This window comes from Coregonus clupeaformis, chromosome 25 (genome assembly GCF_020615455.1).
Source record: "Coregonus clupeaformis isolate EN_2021a chromosome 25, ASM2061545v1, whole genome shotgun sequence".
NCBI classification, from domain to species: domain Eukaryota; kingdom Metazoa; phylum Chordata; class Actinopteri; order Salmoniformes; family Salmonidae; genus Coregonus; species Coregonus clupeaformis.
Genome location: NC_059216.1, coordinates 7,267,347 through 7,284,140, shown reverse-complemented (window position 1 = coordinate 7,284,140; position 16,794 = coordinate 7,267,347). Strand labels below are relative to the sequence as shown.

At 42.7% G+C, this 16,794-nt stretch overlaps 1 protein-coding gene across 2 annotated transcripts in view; it reads right to left on the bottom strand.

Annotated features, from left to right (window-relative positions):
* Positions 1–16,794, bottom strand: part of LOC121539306 (E3 ubiquitin-protein ligase pellino homolog 2) — a 64,808-nt gene that overhangs the window by 18,552 nt on the left and 29,462 nt on the right. For both annotated transcript variants that reach the window (XM_041847693.2, XM_041847694.2), the window contains exon 2: positions 4,033–4,162. In XM_041847693.2, the coding sequence (XP_041703627.1) occupies positions 4,033–4,162 (130 nt within the window). The remainder of the gene's footprint in view (positions 1–4,032; positions 4,163–16,794) is intronic.

Below are 16,794 nucleotides of genomic sequence, written 5' to 3'. Positions count from 1 at the left end.
CTTCATGTAACACCATCGATTTCTACAGTGCATTCGGAAAGTATTCTGACCCCTTTACTTTTTCCACATTTTGTTATGTTACAGCCGTATTCTAAAATGGATTAAATTAAAACATTTTCTTCATCAATCTACACACAATACCCCATAATGACAAACTGAACAGGTTTTTTGAATTTTTTACATATTTATAAAAACAAAAACAGAAATACGTATTTACATAAGTATTCAGACCCTTTTCTATGAGACTCGGAATTGAGCTCATGTGCATCCTGTTTCCATTGATCATCCTTGAGATGTTTCTACAACTTGATTGGAGTCCACCTGTGGTAAATTCATTTGATTGGACATGATTTGGAAAGGCACACACCTGTCTATATAAGGTCCCACAGTTGACAGTGCATGCCAGAGCAAAAACCAACCCATGAGGTCGAAGGAACTGTCCGTAGAGCTCCGAGACAGGATTGTGTCGAGGCACAGATCTGGGGAAGGGTACCAAAACATTTCTTCAGCATTGAAGGTCCCCAAGAACACAATGGCCTCCATCATTCTTAAATGGAAGAAGTTTTGAACCACCAAGACTCTTCCTAGAGCTGGCCAAGTACCCTATGGTCACTCTGACAGCGCTCCAGAGTTCCTCTGTGGAGATGGGAGAACCTTCCAGAAGGACAACCATCTCTGCAGCACTCCACCAATCAGGCCTTTATGGTAGTGGCAAGACGGAAGCCACTCCTCAGTAAAAGGCACGACAGCCCGCTTGGAGTTTGCCAAAAGGCACCTTAAAGGACTCTCAGACCATGAGAAACAAGATTATCTGGTCTGATGAAACCAAGATTGAACTCTTTGGCCTGAATGCCAAGCGTCACGTCTTGAGGAAACCTGGCACCATCCCTACGGTAAAGCATGGTGGGGCAGCATCATGCTGTGGGGATGTTATTCAGCGGCAGGGACTTGGAGACTAGTCAGGATCGAGGGAAAGATGAACGGAGTAAAGTACAGAGAGATCCTTCTCCTGAGCGCTCTGGAGCAGGTTCTCAGACTGGGGCGAAGGTTCGCCTTCCAACAGGACAACAACCCGAAGCACACAGCCAAGACAATGCAGGAGTGGCTTCGGGACAAGTCTCTGAATATCCTTGATTGGCCTAGCCAGAGCCTGGACTTGAACCCGATCGAACATCTCTGTAGAGACCTGAAAATAGCTGTGCAGCAACACTCCCCATCCAACCTGACAGAGCTTGAGAGGATCTGCAGAGAAGAATGAGAGAAACTCCCAAAATACAGGTGTGCCAAGCTTGTAGCATCATACCCAAGAAGACTCAAGGCTGTAATCGCTGCCAAAGGTGCTTCAACAAAGTGCTGAGTAAAGGGTCTGAATACTCATGGAAATGTGATTTCCGTTTCTTATTTTTAATACATTTGCAAACATTTCAAAAAAACGTTTTTGCTTTGTCATTATGAGGTATTGTGTGTAGATTGATGAGGGGGAAAAAACAATTTAATCAATTTTAGAATTAACCTGTAACGAAATGTGTAAAAAGTCAAGGGGTCTAAATACTTTCCGAATGCACTGTATATGGCTAGCTACAGTATGTTACAAGCTTATACGAATGGGGAGTTAGCATTTAGCACTCATTTCTTCTAACTCCGAAAAGGACTATTTCTAAATATTATGCTGCGAAAACAGCCAAATACACTACATGACCTAAAGTATGTGGACAACTGCTTGTCGAACATCTCATTCCAAAATCATGGCCATTAATATGGAGTTGGTCCCCCCTTTGCTGCTATAACAGCCTCCACTCTTCTGGGAAGGCTTTCCACTAGATGTTAGAACGTTGCTGCAGGGACTTGCTTCCATTCAGCCACAAGAGCATTAGTGAGGTCGGGCACTGATGTTGGGCGATTAGGCCTGGCTCGCAGTTGGCATTCCAATTCATCCCAAAGGTGGGGCGGCAGGTAGCTTAGTGGTTAAGAGCGTTGTGCCAGTAACCGAAAGGTCGCTGGTTCTAATCCCTGAGCCGACTAGGTGGAAAATCTGTCGATGTGCCCTTGAGCAAGGCACTTAACCCTAATTGCTCCTGTAAGTTGCTCTGGATAAGAGCATCTGCTAAATGACTAAAATGTAATGTAAATGTGTTCGATTTGGTTGAGGTCAGGGCTCTGTGCAGGCCAGTCAAGTTCTTCCACACCGATCGACAAACCATTTCTTTATGGACCTCGCTTTGTACACGGGGGCATTGTCATGCTGAAACAGGAGAGGGCCTTCCCCAAACTGTTGCCACAAAGTTGGACGCACAGAATCGTCTAGACTGTCATTGTATGCTGTAGCGTTAAGATTTCCCTTCACTGGAACTAAGGGGCCTAGCCCAAACCATGAAAAACAGCCCCAGCCCATTATTCCTCCTCCACCGTGATTCATTACTCCAGAGAACGCGTTTCCACTGCCCCAGAGTCCAATGGCGTCGAGCTTTACACCACTCCAGCAGACGCTTAGCATTGCGCATGGTAATCTTAGGCTTGTGTGCGGCTGCTCGGCCATGGAAACCAATTTATTGAAGCTCCCGTGCCGATGAACAGTTCTTGTGCACTCGGCGGTCCTGTTCTGTGAGCTTGTGTGGCCTACCATTTCACGTGTGAGCCGTTGTTGTTCCGAGTCATTTCCACTTCACAATAACAGCACTTACAGTTGACCGGGGCAGCTCTAGCAGGGCAGAAATTTGACGAACTGACTTGTTGGAAAGGTGGCATCCTATGACGGTTGAAAGTCACTGAGCTCTTCAGTAAGGCCATTCTACTGCCAATGTTTGACTATGGAGATTGCATGGCTGTGTGCTCGATTTTATACACCTGTCAGCAACGGGTGTAGCTGAAAGAGCCGATTCCACTCATTTGAAGGGTGTCCACATACTTTTGTATACATAGTTTATATCCAAATCAGATTTTAATAACCACAGAGGGCCTGTTTGAACTCAAAACTCATGACGGATGACGAATATCAGATTTTCTTTCTGTGCGCCAATGACAGCGCCCTTTTTCTTCCACCCACAGTCTGCGTTTCATTGATCTCTTTACCGCATGTAGGACTATGGTGAATTAAAATCACTGACAACATTGGTAGGCTACAAAAGGCAGAATCTCAAAATGAGGTTCCCTTTCTTGCCTGCCTCAGAAGGAACAGCTATTTTCATCTATGTGTGTACAGCTGTGAGCGGAAAGTCAGCCAACTGCAACAACTTCCTCCTCACTTCACCGCACTAAACCAAGTTTAATCCAGGCCCTGATACCAGGGTGGCAGAGGAAAGGGGAGGTGAAGGTGTTGGGGTTAATAAAGCTCCATCACTATATAACAGGCTGTACATGACCTCTTACATAAACCTAATTCATACTAATGTGGTGTGTCGTGAAACAGCAGACAGAGCAGAGCGCAGTACAGTTCACTGAACAGGCAGTCAGAGATGACACAGCCTTTATCAGCTATCTCCTAACCCTCTTCTCCCAGTGAGAAGAGCTAGCAGACTGTCAGACTACAGGGTGGGAGACTAACACAGACTAAAGGGCCTTAAGCCAGAAGGCCCAAATACAAAAAGGAGAAGTGCTTTGAAAACGTGTGCTTCTAAAAACTGCAGACGTCAGCAGCAGGCCGTCAAGCTTGTTTAGCTGACTTTGCTAGGATACCAAATGTAGGAATGCAAGAGGACAGACATGTTGTACTGGACTGGGCAGTTTTCTGGCAGACACCGCACATAGCAAAGCTAGGAGGTCTGGCTGCAGCCTGCAGATTTTGTGTAGTAAATGTCAGATCCATCAATAGAGCAACAATATTTTCTTGACTGGGATTTCAAGTTAGATACATGAAAAACATGTTGTGTGTTAAAAAGTCAAAGAGTCAAATTCAGTGTTGGTGCTCATTCTGTTTGCACGAATGACAATCAATTTGCTAAGAGGGGTAATAACATATTCATGAGAACTCAGTCTTCATCCACCAATTACTTAGTTTGGTCATGAATATGTGGGTAGGCTAGGTTCCTGGTTTACCTTGCTGGCCTGTGGCGTGTTGAGAATATGGACGGTGCTGGGTTTAACGCCGTTGGCTTTGGTTCTCTTGTATAGGGCAAAGCGGCTTTTCCTTCTGCCCCGGTCTCCGTTGGGGAGGGAGCCATTGTACCTATCAGAGAAAGGGGGAGAAAGAATGTGAGAGCGAGTTTCTAACATTTCAGGCAAAGTGAATTAATTCCCCAAAGGGTAGATAAAGATATGCTTCCAAGAGAGAAAAGGTCTCTGAAAAAGAATATATGTTACAGAATATGCTTGTCTGTAAGTGAATACATGAATAATAATACATGTGTTCCTGGGGGTTTTGAGCAGGGCCATTTGTATCCACTTTCATTAATCCACCAGAGATCATATTAATTTTATTAGTTATCTAAGCGTCACCTTGGATTATTACATAAAGCACTTTAAAATGTGTGGTTCACAATTCTATCTTGGTGCACCCTTGTGATGCCCAGTCTCAGTCTGCTGTTACTATGGGCCGGTGTCTGCCTGGTGAATGGAGATACCCCTTCCAGAACAGACCAATACTCTACATCCACCAGCTGGCCCCTACAGCTGGGAAACCCCATGCTCTCCTTCCATTCAACACACATGCCTTCTGTTCTGTCATCCAACCCCCCCCACACACACAACCAACCAAGGGTCATGCAAATAAGACGGACAGTTCAGGTTGACACGTTGACTGATTACAGTATTTCAGAATCAATTATATTAATTGAATAAATCCGCCAACCTCCTTTCCTTTTTTTAGTGATTGGGCTAAACAACCAACCACTACACTGTAATCCCCAAAGCCCTTGTTACTGCAAAGACTACCACCTCCCTGCCCAGGCCACCTGTCCCCACACAGCCAGGCAGCCTGGGAAACACATGGTCTCAGTCAGAACAGGGCTGAGCTGGTCTGCTAGACACAACCCACGCACAGGGGAATACTGTGTAGCTCTGCCATCGCTGACTGACTGCACACGAGTGCGATGAATATATGAAACAGGTCACGACCGCTGCGATCAGTCCACAATAAAGCAGGATCAATTCCACTCTTCTGTTAGCCTTCAATGGCCACCCATTCACAGCGGTTATTGCCATTGGTAACAGTCAATGCCATGTCTCTAGCTTGATGACACTGGGCCATAACATCTCTACCACTCCAGTAAAGCCGTTTGGGGTCGGATTGGAAGACTGGACATAAATGCCAGTCATATCCATCATTAAGGACATGAAGTGAAGTGTGTAATGTCACCTGGAGCCCTCTTCAGCATTGCATTAGCTGGGACAGCCTCTAAATGTGTGCTCTAGCTTATTGTAATCCCTTTGCCTTTTGACCCGGGCCAGAGATAGCATATTTAGCCTCTTGATACTTAGTAGAAGGGATTAGAAGAGAGGCTCGGAGCATCACAAGCGGTTTCAACTTGCTATGTGCATTTGAGGTTTGGTCCACCGAAACACATTGAGACATTTCACTGTAATAGCGAAGTTAACCTTTCTAACAATACCCTTTTTTTTGTCTCAACTACTCAAATTGCACGCAGAACAGACACTACTAAAACGAGAGTATCAATGAACATTGATTCTGGGAAATGAATGTTCAGTTTGTCGCACGCGGCATTGCGGTACCAAGTACCGCTAGCAGAATTTTAGCCGAAGATATATTAGCCGTCTACTGTTTTATAAATGTGCAATAAGCATAAAACAATTATATAAGGAATTGGCAACTCATTCTCATTTTGAGAAATGAGGTAGGCCACTTGATTTCAACATTAAAAAAGGACAGGCTAACATGCTGTTGAACAAGTTGGAGACACAGAAGGCTGTGTTCATAACGGGACATAAAAAATAAAAAAATTAACTTCATATTCATCTCCAGCACCACCCCAACATCAACATTGTGCATTTCTATGTTTTGTAGTAAAAGAAGAGGGGAAGGTAAGTGTTTCCAATGACATCGTGTGATTTTGACCAATTGTGAGTAGGCATTGCCTACTAATTTGTTGATGACATTGGAAACACCTATCTTTCTATGTGTTTCCAATGACGTCATCAACCAAACATAGAAACTCACCATTGTCACATATGTTGATGTTGGGGTGGTGCTGGAGATGAATATGAAGTATAATTTTTTTTTCGGTTTCCCTATAACAATTCAACTGTCCTGCCTTGTTAGCTAGCAAATAGATCCAAGTTGGCTAAACTTGAAATATAAAAGATTAGCTGGCTACTCACTAGCACATGGGCTTGTGCTAGTGAATAGCACAAGCCCACGTGCTTGTGCTAATCATGGCTCTGGTTAAATTCGGAACAAAAAATTGAATTTTCAAAAGCCAGATTTGAAAGCCAGATCAGTGATTACTGCAACAAAAAAAAAAGCAGGTCAAACTATTATTAAATGATTAGTTGGTATTATGATTGTGGAAGGATTATAATTAGCCTAGGTATAATTTCACAACCCAGATTTTTTTTTTAAACCTTTATTTAACTAGGCAAGTCAGTTAAGAATTTGTTCTTATTTACAATGACGGCCTACACCGGCCAAACCCGGACGACGCTGGGCCAATTGTGCGCCGCCCTATGGGACTCCCAATCACGGCCGGTTGTGATACAGCCTGGAATCGAACCAGGGGGTCTGTAGTGACGCCTCAAGCACTGAGATGCAGTGCCTTAGACCGCTGCGCCACATTGCTGACTGTTTGAAATTTAATGATTTTGATCTTTAAAAATGGTACAACAAAGATTATTTAGAGAAAACATAAAATTAAAATAAATCGAGATATTGCCGAGCTCTAGCTTAAGGTCTTCAGCACTAGTCCAAAATGTGACAATAGCAGCATTTCTGATTCATCCTCAATAATGTAATCTTCAGTAATGTTATCTACAGTTAGTCACCCTCCTCCAGTCTTGGTGTTTGGAGGTCTATGCTCCACCTACCCGGAGATGTCCCCGTCGAATACAATCTTCCCTCACATAATCGTTCTTTAGGGGAGACTCGCACAATCAATAGGTTCAGTCCCACAAACACAATGAATGGACAGAGAGGACTGGAGAGGCTGATCAAACCCTCCTTTCATTTCCTAAACCCACTCACCCAGCCTTCCCACTCACTGCCCAGTGCCAGTGCTGCCAGCCAAAGCCAGGGAAGTGGCCATTAAAGCACAAATGCCACCACTGGGTTAAGACAAACCCGGTTGAGAATTGCAATTCAAATAGGACTTGTATGCTCTCCATTCCAGTCATGAAGATGTAACTTTTGATCAAAATCTAGACTACTCCAGAAAGGATATGCCTACAATTTTATTTTTTATGGCAGGCGTCTTTTCCCTACTATAGCCTACAACAACACACTGACCCAGAACAGTCCCGACTGAAAATGTGTATGTGTTGTGTATGGGGGGTGAGGGCAGGATTCGATACTGTGATCAAAACAGTCGCATTTGCGACCGTTTGACTTGGCAGTGAGACAGACATTTTTAAATTGGTCGCAAGGGTGCCAGTGAAAACAAATGTACCTGGTCACATTATATATATATTTTTTTTATCATGATTTATTCAAACAGTAATGTGCAATTGCCCAAAAATAAAGCAACTTTCTGAAGAGGCAACAACAGCACAGGAATGCCTGTGTGTGTGTGTGTGTGTGTGTGTGTGTGTGTGTGTGTGTGTCAGGGCTTGCCATACAAGTCAAAGCTGTTATCAAGGGTGGCTATTGAAATATATTTTGATTTGTTTAACACTTTTTTTGGTCCTCTGTAGCTCAATTGGTAGAGCATGGCGCTTGTAACGCCAGGGTAGTGGGTTCAATCCCCGGGACCACCCATACGTAAAAATGTATGCACACATGACTAAGTCGCTTTGGATATAATAATATTATTATTATACATGATTCCATGTGTGTTATTTCATAGTTCTGATGTCTTCACGATTATTCTACACAGTAAATACAAATTGTAAAAATTAAGAAAAACCCTTGAATGTGTAGGTGTGTCCAAACTTTTGACTGGTAGTGTATGTCAATCTAGCAAACCAGGCAACTAAAAGCAACTTTCTAAACAATGTTTTGGTTAGTTTCTAGCTTGTTAGTTAGAACTGGCTAGCCAGTTCAAATAATGACCATATCATATAGCTGACAACGTCTTAACTTAAGCTAATTTGTATTCATTATTACAGGAAAATAAACTCACAACAAGATCATTATTTACAAGTTAATGGCGAGCTAATTACAGAAAATAGCTTACGGTTGTGAGTGGGACAAAATAAAAGCAGGGAATTCTACAACTTGGACACTGCCTCGTTGGCCTAACATTATATCCTAATTTGACTTCGGTGCTGGTCATGTTGTTCTTCACATTACCAGAGATGGTAAACACACACTATATCAAATAAAATCTAAGTTTATTTGTCACATGCACAGAAGGTGTAAACGGTACAGTGAACTGGTTACTTGCATAGTGGAGTCTTTTTGTCATGTAGCCACTCTGGTAGGCTACATTATGATCAAAACAGCCACAGTAGCCTACTTTGCCACTGTTAAAACTAACTTAAAGCGGGTACAGCCTCAGTGTTCACAGTAAACGTGCACTGGAAGTTGCACAGAATTTTCACAAAGTTGAAGTTTGCGCTCAGCAGACCTGAAATTTGCTCACTGCCCAACAAAATTAGAGGGAACATTGGTCACCAACCAAGCTGAGAACTTGAATTGCCCTGCCAATGTTTTGTTGTTCAGGCCATTATAAAAATAAAATGTTAATAATAATAATAATAATAACATTTTAGTAATTTAGCAGACGCTCTTATCCAGAGCGACTTACAGTTAGTGAATGCATACATTTTCATACTGTCCCCCTGTGGCAATCGAACCCACAACCATGGAGTTGCAAACGCCATGCTCTACCAACTGAGCTACACAGGACTTATTATTTATTATTATTATTTGAGGTCAGCTATATGATCACACCGGTAATAGATCCGTTGTTGTATTACATTTAAATAATTTGTTTTTTCTTTTACTGGGCTGATGGTGCCTGCATCTGAGGGTCCGCCTCTCAACATCCCTCTACGATCCCTTTCCCCTACTGACACTGACCAAAAAGGGACACTGTCTTCCAGCTGATGGTGAAACTCGAGTCACACCGCATTATTTCTACCTCATGCACAAATTCATGTTGTTACTCCTATGAACAGAGAAAGTGAAATATTCCTTGATATTAAAAAAGACCCAAGCCGCTAATAATAACAACAACATAAGCCTATAGATACACTTTCCTACTCATTCATTACTGCTGCAGTGCTTGTTGTAGCGCTGAATGGAAATAGTAAAAACGCACATTTTATGGCTTATAAAAAAGTATTGAATACAAAGTGTTGACAGTGCTGAGTAAGAACTTAAACTCACTCATAAAAACAGCAGCTCTTCGCTGTATTCATTGACAGTCTCTCTCTAGTCATGGTTTTAAACATTTTGAAGTCTCTTTCTTTTATGCCCGCTACATTACTGCAGATACGGTAATCTGAGCCATCCGATTGGCCAGCGGTAGTCCTATAGTGCACTTGATTTGCTCTCCGGGCCCGCTGGGGAGGCAGAGTTTGTACCTTCGCGATCGACCGGTTGGTGACCACTGCTCTAGAAAGTTGAGTGAAGTTCAATCTTGTGCTTCTCTCTGTGGGCTGATATTTCTTCTGCAAGGCAGTCCTGGGGAGGTGCGCAGCAGTTTCGGTGCTACTGCACGCCCGCGCACAGCTTAGAGCAGGGGTGTCAAACGTCCGGCCCGCGTGCCGGATCAGGCCCGCAAACGGGTTTAATCCGGCCCGCGAGATGATAAAAAAAAATATATATATATATATATATATATATTTATTTTTTATAATTTTGTAAAGTATAAAAATGCGCTGCAATTTTTCAATAAAATAAACTGCTGTTCCAATTGCGTCCACTGGATGGCGCAATAGCAATTGTGTTAAGCAAGCAAACTGTTTATACCGGGGCAGAGCAAGTAGGTCAAGCACGTGCAGCCAATGAGCTACTTTGTTTTGCCCACGATATTTATTACGGCTTCTACTTTTAACATTATGTGCTTTGGCACCCTCATTGCCCCAATATGTCTCTGTCAAAAAAGAGAAAAGTGGACGCAGAGTGCAGAGTGTTCCAAGAAAAATTGTCATCCTATTTATTCACTGAATTGAATGGGAAAGCTGTATGTTTGGTGTGTTCAGAGCATGTTGCAGTGCTGAAAGAATATAACCTTCGTCGCCACTATGTGAGTCTTCATGCCGACAAATATGACAACTTTCAAGGACAGCGGAGATGAGAGAAGGTGAATGAACTGTTGGCGGGTCTGAAGAAACAGCAGTCTGTGTTTACTCACAGCCGAGACATCAGTGACGCTGCAGTGAAAGCTAGCTACCTCATTGCTAATGAAATCGCAGTGGCTTCAAAACCATTTAGTGAGGGTGAATTTGTAAAAACATGCATGATGAAGGCAGCGGAGATTGTGTGCCCTGAAAAGCGGCAGGCTTTTGCAAATATCAGCCTGACAAGAAACACAGTTGCAGACAGGATTTCCGATCTTTCAGTGGATTTGGACAGCCAGTTGAAGCAAAAAGTAAAGTCATTTATTGCGTTTTCGGTTGCAATTGATGAAAGCACGGACATTACAGATGTTGCACAACTGGCCATTTTCATCCGCGGAGTTGATGACACATTGACCGTCACCGAGGAGTTCGTGGAGTTGGTGCCGATGACAGATACAACGACAGCAGCTGATATTTTTACCGCACTCGTCGGGCGCGCTGGACAGGGTCGGAGTGGACTGGTCCCGCGCTGTCAGCCTGGCTACAGATGGTGCGCCCTCAATGATCGGGAAAAAAGCAGGCGTTGTGACAAAGTTCAGAGAGAAAGTGCAATCTGCAAATGGAGGACGTGATTTTTTGACTTTTCACTGTATTTTGCACCAGGAGGCTTTGTGTTGCAAGTCATTAAAGATGGATAACGTCATGAAGGTGGTCATCCAAACTGTTAATTTCATCCGATCCAGAAGCCTGAATCACCGTCAGTTTGACAGCCTTCTCAGAGAGAAAGACCACATCTATGGCCTGCCATACCACACTGAGGTAAGATGGTTAAGCCGAGGTGCTGTGCTGAGGCGTTTCTTTGATTTACGAGAAGAAATTGAACAGTTCATGGAAGAAAAGGGCAAACCAGTGTTAGAATTTCATTCCGCAGAATGGATGCAGGACCTTGCATTTATGGTGGATGTTACAGAGCACCTGAATAACTTGAACAAACAGCTGCAAGGGCGCAACAAAGTTGTCACGCAGTATTATGACAGCATACGTTCTTTCAAGTTGAAGCTGTCATTGTGGGAGACGCAACTTGCCGGTGGTGATGCAGCTCACTTCCCCTGTCTGAAAAATGTGTGCGCGACCCAACATGTGGCAGACATGAAGCGGTTCAAAGATAAAATAACGGGACTGTTACGGGAGTTTGAGCAACACTTTCAGATTTATGTTTATATGTTTTTATGTTGATGTGCTATTGTTTTTAATTGATTTTATTTTATTTGTATATTTAACCTATTCTTGACTCTGTGGTTCTTGCACTTGTTTGGGGAACAGGATTTCATTATTTTTATCTACATTTCTGCCTGAGAAATGACACCCTGATATAGTTCTGTGATCTGTGAAACAGTTCTGTTAATCACTGAGGCATTGTGTGTTTGTGTGTTCTTTGTCCTCAGAACTTTCAAATAACTTGAGGTGTTTTATGATTAATAGTGATGTTGTGCTTTTGGACACTGTCCTCAGGCTCCAGCTTTATGTTTTTATGTTGATGTGCTATTGTTTTTAATTGATTTTATTTGTATATTTAACCTATTCTTGACTCTGTGGTTCTTGCACTTGTTTGGGGAACAGGATTTCATTATTTTTATCTACATTTCTGCCTGAGAAATGACACCCTGATATAGTTCTGTGATCTGTGAAACAGTTCTGTTAATCACTGAGGCAGTGTGTTTGTGTGTTCTTTTTCTTTAGAATTTTCAAATAAACTTGACGTGTTTTATGATTAATAGTGATGTTGTGCTTGTACTATTTTGGACACACTGTCCTCATGCTCCAGCTTTATGTTGTATGTTGATCGTATTAAAACAAAGAAAACAATCTGAAGTTGTTGTTTTTAAGTTATATATACACCATGATTTTTCCGGTCCGGCCCACTTGGGAATAGATTTTCCTCCATGTGGCCCCTGAGCTAAAATGAGTTTGACACCCCTGGCTTAGAGGGAACATTGGTGGTGGGCCATTCTTTATACACACGGGAAACTGTTGTGTGTGAAAAACCCAGCTGCGTTGCAGTTCTTGACACACTCAAACCGGTGGCGCCTGGCACCTACTACCATACCCCATCCAAAGGCACTTAAATATTTTCTTGCCCATTCACCCTCTGAATGGCACACATACACAATCCATGTCTCAATTGTCTCAAGGCTTAAAAATCCTTCTTTAACCAGTCTCCTCCCCTTCATCTACACTGATTGAAGTGGATTTAACAGGTGACATCAATAATGGATTCACCTGGTCAGTCTTATGGAAAGGGTACTAAATTCACCAAAATACAAAGTATACAAGCAGTGTACACTATTTCCGTGCTTTTAAGGCCCATAATACAATTCTTCAGAAAATGGGCGTGGCTTCGCAACATTTTCAGATTTGAAGAAAATGGCGGAAAATATGCAGCCGAAGTCTGACGAGAGCGCATACAAATTCATTGCTTTGACTAATTATGACAAATGTTAAGAAAATGTTGAGCAATGTAATAATGACTTTTCAAATAAGTTATGTTACGCGTTATGTTGGCTCTGAATTTGTTAGCTACGCTATCCTTACGAACCGCATAACATTAGCATTACAGTTAGCTAGTTACCGTCCTAACGTTAGTTGGCTACTAATACATCGAACTTGCCAGGCAGTATATTAAATAAACTCAGCAAAAAAAGAAACCTCCCTTTTTCAGGACCCTGTCTTTCAAAGATAATTTGTAAAAATCAAAATACCTTCACAGATCTTAATTGTAAAGGGTTTAAACACTGTTTCCCATGCTTGTTCAATGAACCATAAACAATTAAGGAACATGCACCTGTGAAACGGTCGTTAAGACACTAACAGCTTACAGATGGTAGGCAATTAAGGTCACAGTTATGAAAACTTAGGACACTAAAGAGGCCTTTCTACTGACTCTGAAAAACACCAAAAGAAAGATGCCCAGGATCCCTGCTCATCTGCGTGAACGTGCCTTAGGGATGCTGCAAGGACGCATGAGGACTGCAGATGTGGCCAGGCAAAACATTGCAATGTCCGTACTGTGAGACGCCTAAGACAGCACTACAGGGAGACAGGACGGACAGCTGATCGTCCTCGCAGTGGCAGACCACGTGTAACAACACCTGGACAGGATCGGTACATCTGAACATCACACCTGTGGGACAGGTACAGGATGGCAACAACAACTACCCGAGTTACACCAGGAACGCACAATCCCTCCATCAGTGTTCAGACTCTCAGCCTATTGCGGACAGAGGCTGGACGGAGGGCTTGTAGGCCTGTTGTAAGGCAGGTCCTCACCAGACATCACCGGCAACAACGTCGCCTATGGGCACAAACCCACCGTCGCTGGACCAGACAGGACTGGCAAAAAGTGCTCTTCACTGACGAGTCGCGGTTTTGTCTCACCAGGGGTGATGGTCGGATTTGCGTTTATCGTCGAAGGAATGAGCGTTACACCGAGGCCTGTACTCTGGAGTGGGATCGATTTGGAGGTGGAGGGTCCGTCATGGTCTGGGGCGGTGTGTCACAGCATCATCGGACTGAGTTTGTTGTCATTGCAGGCAATCTCAACGCTGTGCGTTACAGGGAAGACATCCCCTTCCCTCATGTGGTACCCTTCCTGCAGGCTCATCCTGACATGACCCTCCAGCATGACAATGCCACCAGCCATACTGCTCGTTCTGTGCGTGATTTCCTGCAAGACAGGAATGTCAGTGTTCTGCCATGGCCAGCGAAGAGCCCGGATCTCAATCCCATTGAGCACATCTGAGACCTGTTGGATCAGAGGGTGAGTGCTAGGGCGCAGAATAACTGATGGATTTACAAATGCTCAACACCTGTTGAATATGGCAGGTGTCAGTAAACGTTGGCAAAAAACAAGCGTAATTAAATTGTTGCCAGCAGCACAGTTACAGTCACCAATGCTCTGGATAACATGAAAACAGCCTAACCAGCTCTGCTTGGGCGAGTAAAATGGTCAGTGAGGTGTTCTCTCATTTGTCTCTGGAAGTAGCTAGAAAGCTAGCCAATGTTAGCCAGTTAGCTTGGGTGTTTGACTGCCGTTGTGAGGTCAGAACACTCGGATCAACCCTACTTCTCGGCCAGAGCGTCCAGAGTCCCCCCCGAGAGCGAAATGCTCCAAATTTACAAACGGACAATCTGACAACGCTCTGGATTTGCGCACTCTGGCACTCCAGATTGAATTTACGAACACACCCAAAATCGTAAAATGTCTAGCTAGTCATTTGTTATGCTTACAAGAGGTTGCATAGCAACAGCATCAACTTCCGGTAGACAGGTGAAGTGCTAGCACGCTCATTGAAAGTATACTAAAATGAACTAATAGTATATACATTTATTAAGTATGTAGTATACAGTATGTTAGTATTGGTATTCAAACACAGCTCAGGTGTTCCTAATGTTTTGTACACAATGTATTGACAGGTGTGTTTCTTTCTAAATCAAGTCCAAACAATTGAATTTGCCACAGGTGGACTTCGATCAAGTTGTAGTGATCAAAAGGAAATTGGATGCACCGGAGCTCAATTTGGAGTGTCATAGCAAAGGGGTGTGAATACCTATGTAAATTAGATATTTCTGTACTTTTTTCACTTTGTCATTATGGGGTATTGTGTGTAGATGGGGGAGAAAAAAAATATGTAATCATTTTGAATTCAGTCTAACACAACTCAGTCAGGGTCTCAATTTACTGTTAAGAGTCAGAATAAAAGAATACACAAGGTGCAATTATGAAATTTGGTTGTGCATCAGCGGTCACTCAATTAGTCCATGTCAGCTAACATTTTTTAGATTGGTAAATTAGTCTAGCGGCCAGTTATCTAAACTTTACCGACCGGAGTGGGGCCCATTTATTATCAGGCATCATATAAAAAACATTTGCCTCCATCTTATGGCAAAATTTGTAGAATTGCAGGAAATTATCTGTAAAACTGCTAATTTCTCTCTGCCCCATGGCATAATGTGTAAAATTGCAGCAAACTTGCTTTAAAACGGCAACATTTTCTCTATGCCCCATGGCAAAATGTGCAGAATTGCAGGAAATTAACTTTAAAACAACAAAAAAATGTATTCCTATCACGAGGAGGGCCGCTAACATTTTTGCTCGCAAGGTGGGGGGGATGGATGTGGGTACGCAGACCGACGAGCCACTGCAGCCCCTCATGAGTTCCATTGTTTTGTGGCTCCCACCCCCATCAAAAGTTACCCATCCCTGCTCTAGAGGATTTTGCAGAAAAAAATATGTAACTTTGAAATCCGCAATAAATACATTTCGCACATTATTTTAAGTGTATTTTCTTTACTGTTACAGTAAATCTATCCAAATCAATGTAAGAACACAAGGGCATGCTAATTAAAAAAGATGGCTAGTCATTATTAGCCTGGTTCTGTTTGGAATGCAGGCAAACTATGGGACACAGGCCAGGTCATTATCAATTATTATATTTATTTTAAAAAATTGTGCGACTTAATCATGTGCTGGTGCCACCAACTGAAAAGGTTGGTAGCCCCAGTGCCGCCAGTGGAAAAAGTTAGTGTAAAACCCTGGGTGCAGGGGACAAGGCAGAAACCCCCATCCTTACAGGTCTCACATAAATATTTGAAATGCAAAAAATGCTTTTAACAGATGCTCTATACATGAAATTGACCAACGCACCAAACACCAGAGAAATGACTGATGCAATGTTTCATACTCTCTCCATAAATGTTTAATAACACCTTACAATGAAAGCACTGAAAGGCCACATGTCTTCTGAAAACAAAATAGGAAAAAAAGTATAGGTAGTTGTGCCTGAAGCACAATGAAATGTTGCCCAAGGAGCATAGTTACTCAGCACTTCTGAATGAGAGTGTAACATCTACACTGGCAAAGACAGACCATTAATAATGAATGTCCCACCCAACAGGCTCTGAAACTCATCACTAAGAAAAATTCAGATTAAAGTGCTTTCTTCGCCCCAGGGGGGATATTACTACACCACAAGTGTTTCAGGAGCTAATACGTGGACACACACACATTACATCTATGGCACCTAGCTACATGACCGAATTAGTGAGAATTTCAACAAAAGCTGTATAGTGTAGGCCTACTTACTGTATAGCATGCAATTGTGTGTAAAATGTAAGACACATGTCTACTGATGTTTTGGATTTTCTTAAAATGTGTCAATGGGAGATGTTCATTGAATTAAGGAGTCTTAAAATTCCCTAAATGGCATTTGTATCTAAAATGATAGAGAACATACTTTATAACTTTAATTGGGTGGGTAGTCCTGTCAGTTCACCTGACAAACAATAGATGCTATGCGAGAATTCCACATAACAAATCTATTTACACTACATTTCAATAATGTGGTCCTCAAAATACATAAATCATTTGAAAACAATGTGGCAGTTGTTCCCCATGTCGAAAAACCC